Source organism: Gopherus flavomarginatus, chromosome 18, assembly GCF_025201925.1.
Source record: "Gopherus flavomarginatus isolate rGopFla2 chromosome 18, rGopFla2.mat.asm, whole genome shotgun sequence".
Taxonomy (NCBI): domain Eukaryota; kingdom Metazoa; phylum Chordata; order Testudines; family Testudinidae; genus Gopherus; species Gopherus flavomarginatus.
This window is the reverse complement of record NC_066634.1, coordinates 7,383,549-7,401,966: the sequence shown is the minus strand read 5'-3', so window position 1 is coordinate 7,401,966 and position 18,418 is coordinate 7,383,549. Positions and strand designations below refer to the sequence as shown.

At 45.0% G+C, this 18,418-nt stretch overlaps 2 protein-coding genes across 9 annotated transcripts in view; both read left to right on the top strand.

Moving 5' to 3' along the window:
- Nucleotides 1-5,567, top strand: part of LOC127036590 (butyrophilin subfamily 1 member A1-like) — a 32,738-nt gene extending 27,171 nt beyond the window's left edge. For all 8 annotated transcript variants that reach the window (XM_050927632.1, XM_050927628.1, XM_050927633.1 and 5 more), the window contains 2 exons: nucleotides 565-591; nucleotides 3,409-5,567. In XM_050927632.1, the coding sequence (XP_050783589.1) occupies nucleotides 565-591; nucleotides 3,409-3,935 (554 nt within the window). In that variant the 3' untranslated portion in view covers nucleotides 3,936-5,567. The remainder of the gene's footprint in view (nucleotides 1-564; nucleotides 592-3,408) is intronic.
- LOC127036941 (butyrophilin subfamily 1 member A1-like) overlaps nucleotides 1-18,418 on the top strand; it is a 225,033-nt gene that overhangs the window by 108,540 nt on the left and 98,075 nt on the right. The gene's annotated exons all lie outside the window — the stretch shown is intronic.

The window sequence follows — 18,418 nt, the reverse complement described above, 5'->3', positions numbered from 1 at the left end:
AATGTAGACACACATTGGAGGGAATTGTCCTTCTGTGTCCTGCCTAGTAGAAGCTGGGTTGCTGTGAATACAGCCTCTGGAGGTTGGAAACACTGTGTGTGTAGATGGGAAGGTTCATTTTTTGTTCAAGTGAGAGGGAAATGTGTAAGAGGGAGTTAGATCAAAGCCAATGAGAGCCGGGACGTGACTTATTGACTGGAAGTGCAAGACAGACAGAGCAGGTCTCACACAGAGCAGGATTCCTGTCCTGGTTTCTAATCTTAGCTCAGAACAGCCCGTGTGTGTGTGTGTGTGTGTGTGTGTGTGTGTGTGTGTGTGTGTGTGTGTGTGTGTGTGTGTGTGTGTGTGTGTGTGTGTGTGTGTGAGAAAGAGAGGGAGAGAGAGACAGTGTGACCATTCAAGTGCCATTTTTCTGTATTAACTCTAGCAAAAGGAATCACCCCCTAATGCTTCTAGAATCCTCCCTTGACCTCAGTCTGGAACATCCTTGCTGCTGGAGGGAGGAAATTTGCTGTCAATGCCTCTCTTAATTCAATGTCTGTTGTTTTCTTACTTTTGTTTCAGAATGGAGAAGGGTTCAGAACAATTCAGGTAAGAGAATACACAGCACATGGATAGAGGTGCTGACACTATGGTGATAGATGCAGCGTGAGAACCTCAATGCAGTAAAATCTATTCCATTGCTAAAGAAATCAGCAGGTTTAATACTATAATCAAACTAGAAACACTACCTGTTCTTGTCAGAGACACAACTCCTAAGGTCCTTCCCAGCTTCTAAACTAATTTATGGGCCTGACTCTGACTTTATTTATTTACAGCAATTTCACACCATTGTAACTGCACTGACTTGCTTGGAGTTACTCCTGAATTACAACAGTCAGTTCAGAATTAGCCCCCAGTGCGAGATTTCCCTGAGTGATGACTGATGGTGCGATATTCCAAAACATCTAAGTGATTTCAGAGCACAAATCTCATTGCAATTCAATGAGGCCTTGTATATGAGGCCTATATCTATTAGCACCCCACTAAAAGCAGCAAAGAATCCTGTGGCACCTTATAGACTAACAGACGTTTTGGAGCATGAGCTTTCGTGGGTGAATACCCACTTCCTCAGATGCATGTAATGGAAATATCCAGGGGCAGGTATATATATGTGTGCTAGCAAGCAAGCTAGAGATAACGAGGTCAGTTCAATCAGGGAGGATGAGGCCCTGTTCTAGCAGTTGAGGTGTGAAAACCAAGAGAGGAGAAACTGGTTCTGTAATTGGCAAGCCATTCACAGTCTTTGTTCAATCCTGAGCTGATGGTGTCAAATTTGCAGATAATCTGCATCTGAGGAAGTGGGTATTCACCCACGAAAGCTCATGCTCCAAAACGTCTGTTAGTCTATAAGGTGCCACAGGATTCTTTGCTGCTTTTACAGATCCAGACTAACACGGCTACCCTCTGATACTTAGCACCCCACTGTGGCAGGATGGAGAAATTCACCACCTGACTCCATCCCCCTTATGCCTCCACCCTCAATTCTGTATTTGTCAAGTTCATTGTCTAGCCCTTCGGTTGAGTCCTGAATAGTCTCAATCCCCTTCAGGAGCATGGTGAATTGGAAGTTCCTCGACACTAGTGGTGCAGAGAGGCCTAGAACTCCATGTTTGGGAGTTTTCTCCTCCAAATGTCTTGGCTGGAGTAGGTAGGGGAACCTGGGCCCATCCACCCCACTGCGTTCCATCTCAGGGTCCTTGTTTGGAACACCAGAACCAGTCCAGTCTCTGTTGCCTGCGGTTCCCTGTGTTGCCTCCTACCACTCCTGCTCTGGAGGCTTCCCCAGCCTCTTGCTCTGTTTCTCTCTCTTTGCCATGTTGGCTTCTCAAGCAGCTTCTCTACAGTGTGCTAGAGGGATCCTCTCTCTGCAGTCCCTCTGCCTCTCTGACTTTAGCCCTTCTCCCCAGGAGCACCCCCCTCACTGAGGCCCTTAACCTTTTATCAATACCCAGTGCTTTCCTGTGTAAATCCCTTCCCCCAGTTACTCACTGAGGTAACTACTCTGAGGTGAAGTTGAGCTTCCTCATGCCCCCTTGTGGAAATTGTCAGGGGAAGGCTGGGCCCCTGACCCCTTCAGAGGGCCAGCTACTCTCTGACAGACCTGCGCTTCCAAGTCATTTCAGCCCAGCTCCTCTACGGTAATGATCCCAAAGGGAGTTAGGCACCTAAATACATTTGAGGAGCTGGGCCTCAGTGTTTACTTGGAGCAGGGTTTTCAAAAGTGCTTAAAGAGGAACTTTGGGATTTCGGCCACCGTGAAGGCACAGATGATGTGGTGGAAGGAACAGCGACTGCGATGAGAATCATAATGCAATGCTGGTGGGACCACGAAGGGAATTGCAGTGGTGACAGGCATGGTCAGGAGCGAGTCACTGAGGTTTATGAGAGCACCATGATGAAGACAGTCGTGGGGTCATTGGCTCTGGTGATAATGGAGACTGACTTTTATGTTGCTGATTAAAATAATTTTAGAGGGAGATGATTAAAATGATGCTGAGGCGAGGAAAGACACAGTGATGGTGATCTGACAGCGAATATAGCGCAGATAATAATTTGCTTGTTACAGCAGTTTTCTGCTGACCATCTCAAAGCTCTTTACAAGCAATTATAAAACACTTGATTAGGTTGGTACCGTACTGAGCTTACTGAGGAGTAAACCAACTATCAGAGAGCTTATGTAATCTGCCCAATGTCACACAGCAGCAGAGCTGGGAACAGAACCTAGGGGTCTTGATTCCAAGTCTAATTATTAGGTAAAACTTTATTTTAATGAATAATGTTTTATTATGTATGTGCATTGTATTTATTTACAGTGATGGTGACAGGGGTATGTTGACATGACCAGTGTTTGAGATCTTCATAATCCAAGTCTGTGTTTCATGATGAACTTCTCATCATAGTTAGCTGTCACAGGAAACATATTTTTTCCATTTGTCCCACACAAAACATCCCATAATGCTAGACACATAGTAGCCTGATTCAACTCTCAGTTACAATGGTGATGGCGCACTTTACTGACCATTAGTTTAAGTGAAGTTATTCTGGATTCACACCTGTATAATTGAGTTCAGAATCTGGCCCAGTTTGAGTACTCATGTGATAAACAATTCTGGATCACTTTCATTTTTGTGCAAATATCACGCAAGTCTCATTTCTGACAGAGTTCAATGCAACATTGAATTGGCAAGTATGCAGCGCTGGTCAAGTCCTGCAGTCCTTACTCAGGCAAAACTCCCACTGAAATCATTGGGAGCTTTGCATGAGGAGAGGCAGCAGGAGAAGGCTCATAATGTATATTTCACTCCTATTCCAGTTTATACTGGCATTATAGGAGTGGTTCTCAAAAAGACAACTCTCTTCCTGTAGATGACATCACTCTTAATGGAATCACGGCCCACCCCAACCTCTCCATTTCTGGGGATAAGAAGAGTTTTACACATGAAGCCCAACCTCAAAAAGTTCTATCAAATCCAGAGAGGTTTGATTCGACTGTCTGTGTGTTGGGCTCTGAAGGATTCTCCTCTGGAAAGCACTACTGGGAGGTGGAGGTTGTGAGCAGCACTGACTGGGACCTGGGGGTGGCCAGAAAGTCAACACAGAGAAAAGGAAAACTGTCCTTGTCCCCTAGAGAGGGATTCTGGGCTCTCGGTCTGAGTGGGAGAGATTATTGGGCAAAAACAGACCCATGGACCCGGGTCATAGTGCAGAAAAAGCCCAAGAAAATTGGAATTTACCTTAGTTACCAAGAGGAGCAGGTGACTTTTTTCAATGTAACGGACATGTCTGTGTTGTTCACATTTAACAATTGCTCATTCTCAGGAGAGGTTTATCCATTCTTTAAAAATTCCCACAAAGAAACAACAATGAGAATTTGTTCAACTAAAGAGGAATAAATATAACATGACTCTGATGCTGATTTTATACTGGTGTAACTGAAATCAAGATGTTCATGAATGTATTTTGATGAAAAAAGCTATTTTTTTTAAATGTACATTGTCATGCTGTTTTCATTACATGTTTTCTTGTGACTTTTGTCCAATACACTATTTGACTAGTACAGTCTTCCTAGGGAATTTGGTGCAGAGCTTAAAAACAAGAAAACACCATCCATCCTCTCTAACACTTTCCTTATTGACAGCTTCACCTCATAGGCAAAATAACAAGAATTTCATTGCTAATTTCAGCATTTTCCTCTATAATAAAAGATAGATAACATGAATATCTCACTAATAATCATATTTAGGGATGATATTATGCTGTATTATGAAGTTGCAGTGGCTGGAACAAAATCTAGATTGAAGACAGATATCCACGATAGACACAATTTTTACACACCCACCTCCCCAGTAAAGTTATCCAATGTTCTTGAGACTTTCCACCAAGATAGAATTCTTCTGGGAATTCATTCAAAGTGAATTAAGCTAAACTGATTTACCTCTGAGGTCTGGTCTACACGACAGACCTATGTCTGTCCAACTATGTCACAGGGGTGTGAAAATTCCATAGCCTGGAGCTAGGTAATTATAATGATCTTAACATCCCTTTTTATATAATGCTATGTTGATGAGAAAACTTCTCCCACTGACATAGCTTCCACCTGTCAGTGTTTTAAATTTAGATGTACCCTTAACAAGAGTGTCCACGCAGGACACAATTTAGCTAATCCCTTTTTAATTCACATCTTTAGGGTATGTCTATATTTTGAAACAGTGCAGCTGTAGGGCTGGAGCAGTGCTGTTGTAGTGCTACAGTGTAGACTCTACCTTGCTGACAGGAGGGGTTCTCCCATTGGCATAGTAGATAATGTACCTTCCCAAGAGGCAGTCGCTAGGTTGATGAAAGAATTCTTCCATTGACGTAGCACTGTCTACACTGAGGGTGGTTAGGTCAGTATAGCTACGTCTCCCGGGGTGTGGATTTTGAGAGAGACAGCTCTGCCAATGTAAATTCCCAGTGTAGACCAGCCCTTAGTGTCTCTTGTACAAACCCATTAGGTTTAATGGGGTTGCACACTTGAAAGAAGTTGGTCTAAGGTAGTGGGTTTCTTTTCACAAGCAAGGTACAAAGAAACTAACTTCTTAAAAGAGCCCGAACACAGTTCAGCAATGTGAAGGTGTCATAAACAGATAGTTAAGGGTTAATGTCTCTTTTACCTGTAAAGGGTTAACAAACAGTGAACCAAAAACACTTGACCAGAGGACCAATCAGGAAACAAGATACTTTCAAATCTCGGTGGAGGGAAGCCTTTTTTTGTGTTTTTTTGGGTTTTGCTTTGTTCTCTCTGGGTTCTGAGACGGTATCCAGAGTACCTACAGTCTCTCTCATTTTCTATTCAAATAGTAAGTAACAGTGGAAGGCGGTTTAGTCTTTTTGATTGTTTTCTTTATTTGCAAATGTGTATTTTGCTGGAATGATTTTAATGTGTGTTTATGCTGGGGGGAAGACTCCTCTCTAGTGTCTATAAGCTGAAAGACCCTGTAACATTTACCATCTAAATTACAGAGACAACTTTTATTTTTTTCTTTCTTTTTATTAAAAGTTTTTCTCTTTAAGACCTGTTTGATTTTTTTCCCTTGTTGAGGCTCAAGGGAACTGAGTCTGTACTCACCAGGGAATTGGTGGGAGACAGGGAGAGAGAAGGGAAGGGAGGAAGGTGGAATCCCTTTGTTTTAGATTCACGGAGCTTGAATCTGTCTATCTCTCCAGGATAGCCCAGGGAGGGAAAGCCTGGGAGGGGGAGAGAAGGGGGAGAAAAAACCTGATTTCTCTGTGTTGTGATTCAAGGAGTTTGAATCACTGTGATCTCCTAGGGTACCCAGGGCGGGAAAGATCTGGGAGGAAAAAAGGAGTGGGAGGGGAAATGGTTTATTCTCCTTTGTTGTGAGACTCAAGGAATTTGGGTCTTGGGGTCCCCAGAGAAGGTTTTGGGGGGGACCAGCGTACTCCAAAACACTATATTTTTGGGTGGTGGCAGCCTATCAGATTTAAGCTGGTAATTAAGCTTAGAGGAATTCATGCTGGTACCCCATCTTTTGGACTCTAAGGTTCTAAGATTGGGGAATTATATCATGACAGAAGGGCTCCCATAAAACACCTCTCAAAACTGCAGTACCACAGGCCAGATTCACCAGTGCCGTTTGGTTGCTTTTCACCATTCTGTGATGACGAACAGCTGTGCAATCAGTTTAACTGGTGCAGTGTGAAGCAGCCTGAGTCTAGGAACAGTGGCCCAATTTAAAGAAGGACAAGGGATGGCTTCACGTTTCCCCATTATTTGATCATTGACTCCTGGGTTTTCTATGCATTTGCTCCCATTTGCTCCCAGATTAGCCTCTTTTTTCTAGCCTTAATCCCATCTACAGGGGGCTGGCTCCCAGATTCAACGGTGAATTTTTTCCTCCGAAAGGCAGAGTTAGCAGCTGCAGCCTTGGAGCTAATTATGATCTTCCTCATCCCTAAACTCTTCATCACTTTCACAAAAGATGTCACAGAATCGCAGCACCTGTCTCTGCTGGGTGGGATGCTCCATCCCAGCACCCCTCTGCCTGTGCTTCTTCGTGTCTAACCTTTGTTCAAACAGTGGGAGGATGTTGTCCTAAAGATATTTGGTGATTTCTACAAACAAATCAAGGTCAGTGTTGCGTTAACTCCTCTCAGTCTCTGTTAGTGCTAAAATGGACGTTTTTATTATTCATTTTCAGAGAGTTAGGGCCGTCCTTAGCCATAGGCAGAACAGGCAGCTGCCTAGGGCACCACTAGGTCTGGGGGCACTGCTCTGCTGGGAGCCCAGACAGAGGGGAAGCAGTGGAGTATTTAAGAACAGGGCTGCTGGGTCCTAGAGAGAGCCGAATGCAGCACAGTCTGAGGGAGGGGATTGGCTACGGGGGTCTCTCAGAAAGGGTAGGGGAAGGAACTGACCTGTGAGTGTGACTTTCCTTGGCGTGAGGTGAGGCAGGCTCGGTGGCTCTGGCAGTATCCTTTGTTGTCTCCCATAACGTCCATTCTTCTCCCTCTTGCCCCATGGAGCATTCCCCCCATTTCTCTCTCCTCCCACACAGAGCACCCCTCTCTTCCCCATCCCTTCTGTAAGGGCTGGGTTGGGTGAGATGCTACGGGGGAGGGGAGACTGGGTGGCTGCATGCAGAGGAATGAAAGTGAAAGTAACTCACTTCCCCAACAGGCAGCCAGGATTGGAAGGGTCACACACGGCTGGGCTGGGGCTAGCCAGATAGCATGTGTGAAAAATCAGGACAGGGGGTTTGGATAGGGTAAGCAGATGTCCTACTTTTATAGAGACAGTCCCAATTTTGGGGTCTTTTTCTTATATAGTCTACTCCCCCTGACCCTCCCATCCTGATTTTTCATACTTGCTGTCTGGTCACCCTAGGTGGGGGTAATTGGTGCCTATATAAGACAAAGACCCAAATATCAGGACTGGCCCTATAAAATCAGGACATCTGGATCTGGTCACCCTAGCTGGGAAGCGCATCTCTCCCCCGGGCTGGCAGTGATCCATCTCATCCGGGGGGAGCTGCACAGGGCAGGATGAGCTGCAGTGGCTCCATGGATGCCCCGTCCCTGAGATCAGATGCTGTGCTAACTTCACCATGGTCCGTTGGGCTGGCGGTGGTGCCCATTGGCCTGTGATCGGACCTGAGAGTTTGCTGCTGCTGCTGTTGCCACTCTGCACCCCAAGAGGTGGATTTTAGGGTCCTGCAGTTTTCCATCTATCTCCTCCCCTACTGCAGCTGTTGGACTAGCAGGCTGGGGGATAAGCCAACCATGAAAGCAGTACTGTGTTGCCATTTAGATTATCATTTAACAAATTTGTTTGCCAAAAATGCTTGCTAACAATTCTGAATTCAATTTCAATATTTTTTTTTAAAAATCGATATCTTAGCCAAAAACAGAAAATTAAGTTGTTGATAATTATTTGTGACAAGTTTGGTATGGGGAAGGAAGTGGACAAGTTTTCATCCGAAAAACAAAAAATGTTGACTGACTTTCCTATAGCCCTCTTACTGCTAAATAGAGCCCTCCAACAACTGTAATATGTTCATCCTCTTACTAGTGTATAGAGTAGGGGTTGGCAACCTACGGCACATGTACCAAAGGTGGTCTGCCAGCTGATTTTTGATGGCACACAGCAGTGGGCTAAGCGGCTCAGCCCACCACTGCTCTGGGGTTCCGGTTGCTGCCCCATTGCTACCCGAGGTCCCGGCTGCCAGCCTCACTCAGCACCCACTGCTGGCCTGGGGACTCCCAAAGAACCCCAGGCCGGTAGCTGGATGAGCAAGCCGGTGGCTGAAACCCCGGCTGAGCCACTCAACCTGCTGTCGGCCTGGGGTTCCATTCACTCAGCTGGCAGCGGGCTGAACGGGACTAAATTCAACGAAATAGGAAAACAAGAGCAACTAATGACAAAGTGCAAGAACCTAGAGCAGTGGTCCCCAAACTTTTTCGTCTGGCGGCCGCCAGATGAAGGACCATGGTGGTGGGTGAGCATCCGTTGAAATGCTGCCAAAATTCAGCAGTATTTTGGTGGCAACGCCTCTGAATGATGCTGCTTGTCGGTGGCAAGGGGTATCATCCAGAGGCGTCGGCGCAGAAATGCTGCCGAAATTCAGCAGCATTTTGGCAGATGCTCGTCCTCCAGCCAGTATGCAGGTGCACTGAGAGGCGCCTGTGGGCACCGTGTTGGGGATCCCCTGACCTAGAGAGCCTCCTGAAGCATGATGATCGTTTTGATTTAAATGGACTTGAACTGTAAGAAGAATTGAGTTGTTGCCACGTGCAAAATCGATGATGGACATTGTACAGTTTATTCATACCAGCAAACTTGTTGACACATATCCTAATGTGTACATTGCCACTTGTATTCTACTGACAATTCCTGTAACAATAGCATCAGGAGAACAGAAGCTCATGAAAAACTATCTCCGCTCTACAATGAGTCAGGAACACTTGACTGGTCTTGCTATTCTTGCAATCGAACAAGACATCACTTTGTCTTTGTCATGTGATGACATTATTACTAATTTTGCAGCCAAAAAAGCCAGAAAGATTGCTTATAACTGTAAGCAGAGTCAGGATGTGCCCTACCCTGACATCTGGTGGTGAATTATGGGAAGTGCGGAAAGAATGTCATGAAGTGTGACGTCTCAGATATTTGCATGAGCACACGCAGCAAGGCAGCCTGGGATGGTTATTTTGACAGCTCTGGGATCCCCAATTTCTTTGTTCTTGGGGCAGGATAAATAAAGTTTTGCCACCTGATTATGTGAATGAGGAACTACGAGACCACTTTATGACAGAGATGTCTCAATATGAGTTAAATGACACTTGCCAGACAAGGGACATGGGTTCCAAAACCCAGTGAATTGAGGGTGAGTGTGGATTGGTGTGTTTGTCCTGGAACAGCAATTTTATATTCTCTTTTCCCCACTGTTAAAGAGTAGAGCTATTTTTGATTCCATTAGGAATCCATCTAAAGGCTGCTGAGCTGAATTCATGTTAGGCTAATGGTGCACCAGCACCAGGACTCCCCTACTAAGAGCTGAAATCACTGAAAGAGTTGAGCTGTGATCACTGAGTGCTGTGTTAACTAGTGGGGAAGCCTGAAGGCCTATTGTTAAGTGGCTGGCAGAGCAGAGCAGTTTGCAGCATGTTGAAGAAGCCTATGGGACAGTGAGTGGAGTGAAGCAGTTTGCAGGGACAGCTGGAGGAGTGGCACAGCTGGTGTGGTGGAGCTGGTCATGGTGAAGACTGCAGCAGAACTCCACGGAGAGGTGGAGCAGTTGGCCCTGGCCCATGTGAAGTGCCCCTTAACACCCTGTGTGGACTACCCCACCCATTTCCACCCAGGCTGGGGAGGGTAAAAATCTGCAGATAAACTCTTGAATTCTGGGGTGGCACTGACCAGAGACTTTTGGGTTGTTGGACTTTGGGGTGATTGGACTTAAGACCCTAGGGGGGAAAGGACATTGCCAAACGTACTTGGAGGTGGGTTTTTGTTTATGGTTTGTGTTATAATCCTGTTTGTGGTGTTTCTCCAATGGCATGCCGCATTGTGTCCTTCCTTTATTAAAAGGATTTTGCTACACTCAGACTCCGTGCTTGCGAGAGGGGAAGTATTGCCTCCTAGAGGAGCACAGAGGGGTGTGGTATGTAAGTGTCCCAGGTCACTGAGTGGGGGCTCGAGCTGGTTATGCATTGTGTTATGAAATGGAACCCCTGGATACTGAACCCGGCCCTTGTTGCTGCCAACTCAGAGAGGCAGGCAGGTTACATAACTAAAAACTAATCCTTGTTTCAATACCTCTTCATATCAATTTCCAATAAAATGTTGACAAATTTAAAAAAATACATTATTTGCATCATTCTGTCAAATCAGAACTTTTTCAATAATGCTAGTTCTTTAGTGCTGGAACATCAGCATTACAGTGTGCTTAATTAAGTTAAACTGGTTTTAATAACATGCATGTGGCAAGTTTTCCAGTAGTGTAGGCTTATGTTTGTGTTGCTAAGAGCAAGACAGGCATAGGGACACCAGTTTAATAATCCCGTCTAGGGCACCATAAATCCTAAAGACGGCCCTGCAGAGAATTGTTGTCAGTGTTCCCGCTAAGCTGCTGGCCCGCAAGGCCGCACAAGAGTCAATCAAGTCCCGTGCACTTTGATTAGCAAAGCCACACACGTCTGGCAATTTGTGTTTAGGTGCCTCTCACCCTGTTGCTCTGCTGCCGCACTGCTCCTGCCCTCTGCCTTGGAGCCGCTGGCCAGCTGCTCCCGGGACTGTGCAGAGCGAGAGAAGGGGGCACTTCTGACAGGGCTGACAGGGCTCTGGAGTTAGATGGAGTTGCTGGCAGCTGCTGTGGTCTGAACGCCTTCAGATTGGTGAGTGCCACTGTGCTCATGCAGTTCCCCAGCAGCCAACACACACACACTCTGTCTTTGCGTCTCTCACACACTGCCTCTGTCTCTCTCTCTCTCACACACACACTCACACACAGTCTCTCTCACACACACACTGTGAGTATGTCTACAATACAAAATTAGGTCAAATGTATAGGAGTCAATTTTTTAGAAATCAATTTTATACAGTCGATTGTGTATCATCCCTCCTCCACTCCCCGGTGAAAGCAAGAACAATACATTGTTTCTCGCCTTTTTTCCTGGGTTACCTGTGCAGATGACATACCACGGCAAGCATGGAGCCTGCTCAGCTCACTGTCACCGTACGACGTGCATTATGACTGGTAGCCATCATTGTCATCTCCTGGCTGCTCTTTTAGCTGAGGTTAACCAGGGGCGCCTGGACATAAATGAGAGACCCATAGACTCATAGACTTTAGGGTCAGAAGGGACCAACATGATCATCTAGTCTGACCCCCTGCACAAAGCAGGCCACAGAACCCTACCCATCCACTTCTATAACAAACCCCTAACCTATGTCCGAGTTATTGAAGTCTTCAAATTGTGGTTTGAAGACCTCAAGCTGCAGAGAATCCACCAGCAAGTGACCCATGCCCCACGCTGCAGAGGAAGGCGAAAAACCTCCAGGGCTTTTGCCAATCTTCCCCAGAGGAAAATTCCTTCCCGACCTCAAATATGGCTATCAGCTAAATCCTGAGCATGTGGGCAAGACTCACCAGCCAGCACTCGGGAAAGAATTCTCTGCAGTAACTCAGATCCCATCCCATCCAACATCCCATCACAGACCACTGGGCATATTTATCTGCTGATAATGAAAGATCAATTGCCAAAATTAAGCTATCCCATTATACCATCCCTTCCATAAACTTATCAAGCTTAGTCTTAAAGCCAGATATGTCTTTTGCCCCCACTACTCCCCTTGGAAGGCTGTTCCAGAACTTCATTCCTCTAATGATTAGAAACCTTCATCTAATTTAAAGTCTAAACTTCCTAGTGTCCAGTTTATACCCATTTGTTCTTGTGTCTACATTGGTACTAATCTTAAATAATTCCTCTCCCTCCCTAATATTAATCCCTCTGATATATTTATAAAGAGCAAGCATATCCCCCCTCAGCCTTCTTTTGGCTAGACTAAACAAGCCAAGCTCTTTGAGTCTCCTTTCATAAGGCAGGTTTTCCATTCCTTGGATCATCCTAGTAGCCCGTCTCTGAACCTGTTCCAGTTTGAATTCATCCTTCTTAAACATGGGAGACCAGAACTGCACACAGTATTCCAGATGAGGTCTCACCAGTGCTTTATATAACGGTACTAACACCTCCTTATCTTTGCTGGAAATACCTCGCCTGATGCATCCTAAAACCGCATTAGCTTTTTTAACGGCCATATCACATTGGCGGCTCATAGTCATCCTGTGATCAACCAATACTCCAAGGTCCTTCTCCTCCTCTGTTGCTTCCAACTGATGTGTCCCCAATGTATATCTAAAATTCTTATTATTAATCCCTAAATGCATGACTTTGCACTTTTCACTATTAAATTTCATCCTATTACTATTACTCCTGTTTACAAGGTCATCCAGATATTCCTGTATGATATCCCGGTCCTTCTCCGTGTTAGCAATATCCCCCAGCTTTGTGTCATCCGTAAACTTTATTAGCACATTCCCGCTTTTTGTGCCAAGGTCAGTAATAAAAAGGTTAAATAAGATTGGTCCCAAAACTGATCCTTGAGGAACTCCACTAGTAACCTCCTTCCAGCCTGACAGTTCACCCTTCAGTACGACCCGTTGGAGTCTCCCCTTTAACCAGTTCCTTATCCACCTTTCAATTTTCATATTGATCCCCATCTTTTCCAATTTAACTAATAGTTCCCCATGTGGAACCGTGTCAAATGCCTTACTGAAATCGAGGTAAATTAGATCTACTGCATTTCCTTTGTCTAAATAATCTGTCACCTTCTCAAAGAAGGAGATCAGTTGGTTTGGCACGATCTACCTTTAGTAAAACCATGTTGTAACTTGTCCCAATTACCATTGATCTGAATGTCCTTAACTACTTTCTCCTTCAAAAACTTTTCCAAGGCCTTACATACTACAGATGTCAAACTAACAGGCCTATAGTTACTCGGATCACTTTTTTTCCCTTTCTTAAAGACAGGAACTATGTTAGCAATTCTCCAGTCATACGGTACAACCCGAGTTTACCGATTCATTAAAAATTGTCGCTAACGGGCTTGCAATTTCATGTGCCAGTTCCTTTAATATTCTTGGATGAAGATTACCTGGGCCCTCAGCAGTCTGAGGCTTACAGAAGAGCCAAGCTGTTAGCTTTTCCGTTAGGGCTACCATCTCTTTCACTTCTCAAATGCCAAATTATAGTCCATATTTAATTTCAGTGCCATAGGGAGATTCATGTTTAGAGAGGGTAGCTTCATTTAAAATTAGCCACTGGGGGATGGATCACATCATATCCTTCTCAACCCTACCAAAGGAGACTCCCTCCACCTCCCCTGCATTCCCAGAGACTTGAGAGAGGTTAATTCAGTGATTCTCAAACTTTTGTCCTGGTGACTCCTTTCACGTAGCAAACCTCTGAGTGTGACTCTCCCCCCTTTATAAATTAAAAACACTTTTTTATATATTTAACACTATTATAAATGCTGGAGGCAAAGCAGGGTTTGAGGTGGAGGCTGACAGCTCGCGACCCCCAGTAATAACCTCATGACTCCCAGAGGGGTCCTGACCCCCAGTTTGAGAACCCCTGGGTTAATTTAATTTTAGCACTCTGTATCCATTCACAGGCATGTCCTATTTTGAGCATTTCAGTTTTCACAACATAGGCTCATCCCAGATTCTGGAACAAGCTCAAATGCTCAGTTCGTGGAGTATGCACACAAGCTATACTAAAGACAAACCCACAGTAACCGTCTCCAGTTTGTGAGAGACTTCATGGAGCCAGGCTCTAGGAAGCAGATAAATGCACAGAGGTTAAGTCCATTAATGGCTATTAGCCAGGATGGGTAAGGAATGGTGTCCCTAGCCTCTGTTTGTCAGAGGGTGGAGATGGATGGCAGGAGAGAGATCATTTGATTATTACCTGTTAGATTTACTCTCTCTGGGACACTTGGCATTGGCCATTGTCGGTAGACAAGATACTGGGCTGTATGGATCTTTGGTTTGACCCAGTATGGCTGTTCTTATGTTCTAATCTAAATGAACCCAAAGTTATGGAGACAGATATGAGTCAAGGAAGCCAGCAGAGTATCAGAAACCTGGAAAAATCTCTGACTGGATGGACTCAGGCATTTGGTCACAAGCTGAGGTAGTTCAAAAGATTTGGATTTTTTTTTTAAGCAGAAGTTTTTTATTGTTTCTTTAAACAATCAAACACAGCAAGCAGCAAATATTTGGCCACACATTTCTGAAACTCCAAACCATATTCAGGTTTTGGCAGACTAATTTCAGCTTTTCAATTAAACCACAACAAATTTTGAAGGAAAGCAGATATTGTCCATGATTTATTTTCTGCTTTTTAAAAACCCCTAGTTTTCGATCCAGAAAAAGTTTTGACTAAAATATATGTCCTACCCTTTTAATGAGCTTTAGTGCCTTTTAGCACTAGCTGATGCTGAGAACCAGTGATACCTTGTAAAGAAGTTTTCTCAAAACTGGGTTTGTGCTGAGATGCAAAAGGCTTATTTTTCCCAGGGCCACCCATGGAGAGGGAGCAAGTGAGGCAATTTGCGCTGGGCCCCACAGGGGCCCCCAGGAGAATATAGCATTGTCTAGTAATGCAATTTTTTTATGGGAACGGGGCTCCAAAATTGCTTTGCCCCAAGTCCCCTGAATCCTCTGGGCGGCCCTGCCAAAACTCAGTGAATTGAGAGAGGCTGGGAACAGGTATTTGTACCTGATGGTAAGGGCCCCTTTTGAAGGCCTGAAATACCAACTGTTCCTCCTTCTCTCTCTATTGTAGAATATCAGAGCTAATTTTGATTCCATTAGGAGTCTAGTTACAGGCTGCTGAGCTGAATTCACTTTGGGCTGATGGTGCACCAGCACTGAGGCTCACCTACTGCAAGCTGAAATCACTAAAGAGCTAAAATAACTAAGAGCTGAAATCACTGAGTGCTGTGGGGGGCCTGAAGATTTATTGTGGAGCAGCTAGCAGAGCAGTTTGCGGGATGACTGGTGCGGCTTGTGGGAAAGCTGGTGGAGGTGATTTTGGGGCTGCTGGACTCAAGAGACTTTTGGGACTTTGGGTGACTTTTTCAGTTGCTGGACGTAAGACCCTGAGGGGAAAAGGACACTGCCAAACTTACTTGGGGGGGGCGACTGTCTTTTGCTCATGGTTTGTGTTATGAATCCGGTTTGTGGTGTTTCCCCAACATAATGCCACACAGTTTCCCTTCATTATTAAAAGGATTTTGCTACACTCAGACTCCGTGCTGCATCCAGTAGACATACGGTGATGTTGAAAAAAGTCGAGAAATAATTTTTTCCCTTTTCTTTCATGGGGTGGGGTGCGGATGGGGTGGCGACATACACCCTGAACCACTCGCAACAATGTTTTTGACCCTTCAGGCTTTGGGAGCTCAGCCAAGAATGCAAATGGTTTTCAGGAAGTGTGGGATAGCTAAAGTCCTCAGTCCCCCCTCCCTCCCTCCCTCCCTCCGTGAGCGTCCATTTGATTCTTTGGCTTTCCATTACCCTTGTCTCAGCTCCTTAAGTTTCACGCAGCACTGTGTTGAGTCCCTATTGTGGCCTCTATCTATCATAGCCTTGGGGATTTTTTCAAATGCTTTGGCATTTTGTCTTTTGGAACAGAGCTCTGATAGAACAAATTCATCTCCCCATACAGAGATCAGCTTCAGTATCTCCCGTATGGTCCATGCTGGAGCTCTTTTTTGATTCTGGGACTGCATGGTCACCTGTGCTGATCGGCGCTCCACGCTGGGAAAACAAGTTTCAGAGTAGCAGCCGTGTTCGTCTGTATCCGCAAAAAGAACAGGAGTACTTGCGGCACCTTGGAGACTAACAAATTTATTTCAGCATGAGCTTTAGTGAGCTGCAGCTCACTTGTTCGGATGCACAGAATGGAACACACAGACAGCTCATCTCAATTGATTAGATTCTTCCTGTTGGTATACATACTTCCACCTTCTCATGTTCTCTGTATGTATAAATATTTCCTGTCTATGTGCTGGGAAAACAGTAAATGAAATTCAAAAGTTTGCAGGGCTTTTCCTGTCTACCTGGCCAGTGCATCCAAGTTGCTGTCCAGAGAGGTCACAATGGTGTACTGTGGGATAGCGCCCAGAGGCCAATACCGTCGAATTGCGGCCACACTAACCCTAATCCAAAATGTCAATACTGATTTCAGCGCTACTTCCCTCATTGGTGAGGAGTACAGATATCAACATTAAGAGCCCTTTATATCGAAGTAAAGGGCTTTGTTGTGTGTACGGGTGCAGGGTTAATGTGATTTAATGCTGCTAAATTCAATATAAACTCGTAGCGTAGACCAGGCCTAAGTGTTGCTATGGACAAAACGTTATGAAATGTATGAGAGGTCCGATCCTGAAAAGTGACGAACTCTCTGGCCCTGCAAAGCACTGAAAAACATGAATAGCTCAATTGACTACAGCTGCTTTATTGGATCTGGTCAGAGTGCTCAGCATCTTGCAAAACCAAACCCTGTGTGCTGTATAACGTGCACACACACACACACACACACATAAATACCTAAAGGAAAAAAAATCACACAACTTACCAGAAGGATGTGAATTTCCAATGTAATAGTACACATCATAACTGCTTTAAAAACTGTGCTCAATGGGTGAATAAATCCTGGAGTGAAGCTCTATTCTGGAATTGCTTTTTGTGTTTTTAAATAAGAAGCTTATGTCAGGCTTAATCTTCCAGAGGCACAGTGCATCCCAGAGTTCCCATCATGAATGGGAGCTGCCATCATGGGAGCACCCAGCGGCCCCACATTCTGCTCCTTTCTCCTCTGTGGTTCCCGGGAAAGCTCTATGGTTAGTGCACATACTATCATTATATACCTGAATCTGTGTATGTATAAAATATCAGAGGGGTTGCCGTATTAGTCTGGATCTGTAAAAGCAGCAAAGAGTCCTGTGGCACCTTATAGACGAACAGACGTTGTGGAGCACGAGCTTTCATGGGTGAATACTTACTTCATTGGATGCATGTATAAAGATCTCATTACACTTAGAATTTAGGCTGTAATCCTAAGGAAAACAGAGACAGAATATTTTAATGATTTTGCAAGTGTGTGTGTATCACCAGTGCCTTCTGTTGAATGGAATCAAAACTATTCAACTGCATTTCACAAGCCCTATACATCTTATAGCTATTGAAGACATTTGTTTAGCTGAAGCAGCAGGTGCCTATGTTATAGAGTGGGAGAGATCTGGGTTCCATCTCTGTTGTTGTCATGGAGGTCCCAGTTGCCATGATGTGTAGAATAGTAACATCTGTAGTCCTACTTGGATTGCAATCCTCTTGAGGCAAGGGCTGTCTTTTTGTTCTGTTTGTACAGCACCCAGCACAATGAGGTCCTGTTCCATAACTGGGGCTCCTAGGCACTATCATAATACAACTAATAAATAATGTAGAGCACCTAACACTGTGGGTTCTTGGGTCATGGATGCAGATCCTAGGTCCTACCGTAACTCACCTAATAAATAATATACAACACCTAGAAAGTGCTATTACTGAGGCTCCTAGATGTTATGAGAGTACAAATAAGTAATAATAATGGTTGTCCACAGTTTTACTGACAGGTAGGGGGGAGGGAAAGCTCAGTGGTTTGAGCATTGGCCTGCTAAACCCAGGATTGTGAGTTCAATTCTTGAGGGGACCACTTAGGGATCTGAGGCAAAAATCAGTACTTGTTCCTGCTAGTGAAGGCAGGGGGCTGGACTCACTGACTTTTCCAAGGTCCCTTCCAGTTCTAGGACATAGGTTTAGTATTAAGCAAGACAGACTACTGATCAAAGGAGACTATTTCAGTCTCATAAGAGAAGAGATAATAGGCCACATGATTTGCTTTCACACTGCAAAAGGTAGGGTGTGATGGGGCAGAGTGGCCCCCACTGGTACTGTAGGGGTTAACCATTCTTTCCTAGCAGAGGAAGCCATGCCCTGGAAGCTCTGCTGGGCATGTTCCAACTGGAGAACAGGTATAAAAGCCTGCAGAGCAGCTCAGTCTGGGCTGACCACTGAAGGACACATGCTAGTTCCTGAGGAGGGTGAACCTGCATGCCAGGATCTGAAGGCAAGTCAATCTGGGACACTCCTTGATACCCCAAAGGAGGATGTCACAGGAGGAGAATAGACCCCCCCCCCCACAGCCGAGAACCTGGCATTAATGGTAGGAAGAGTGACCCAGGGGCACTTTAGAGGCAAACAGATCT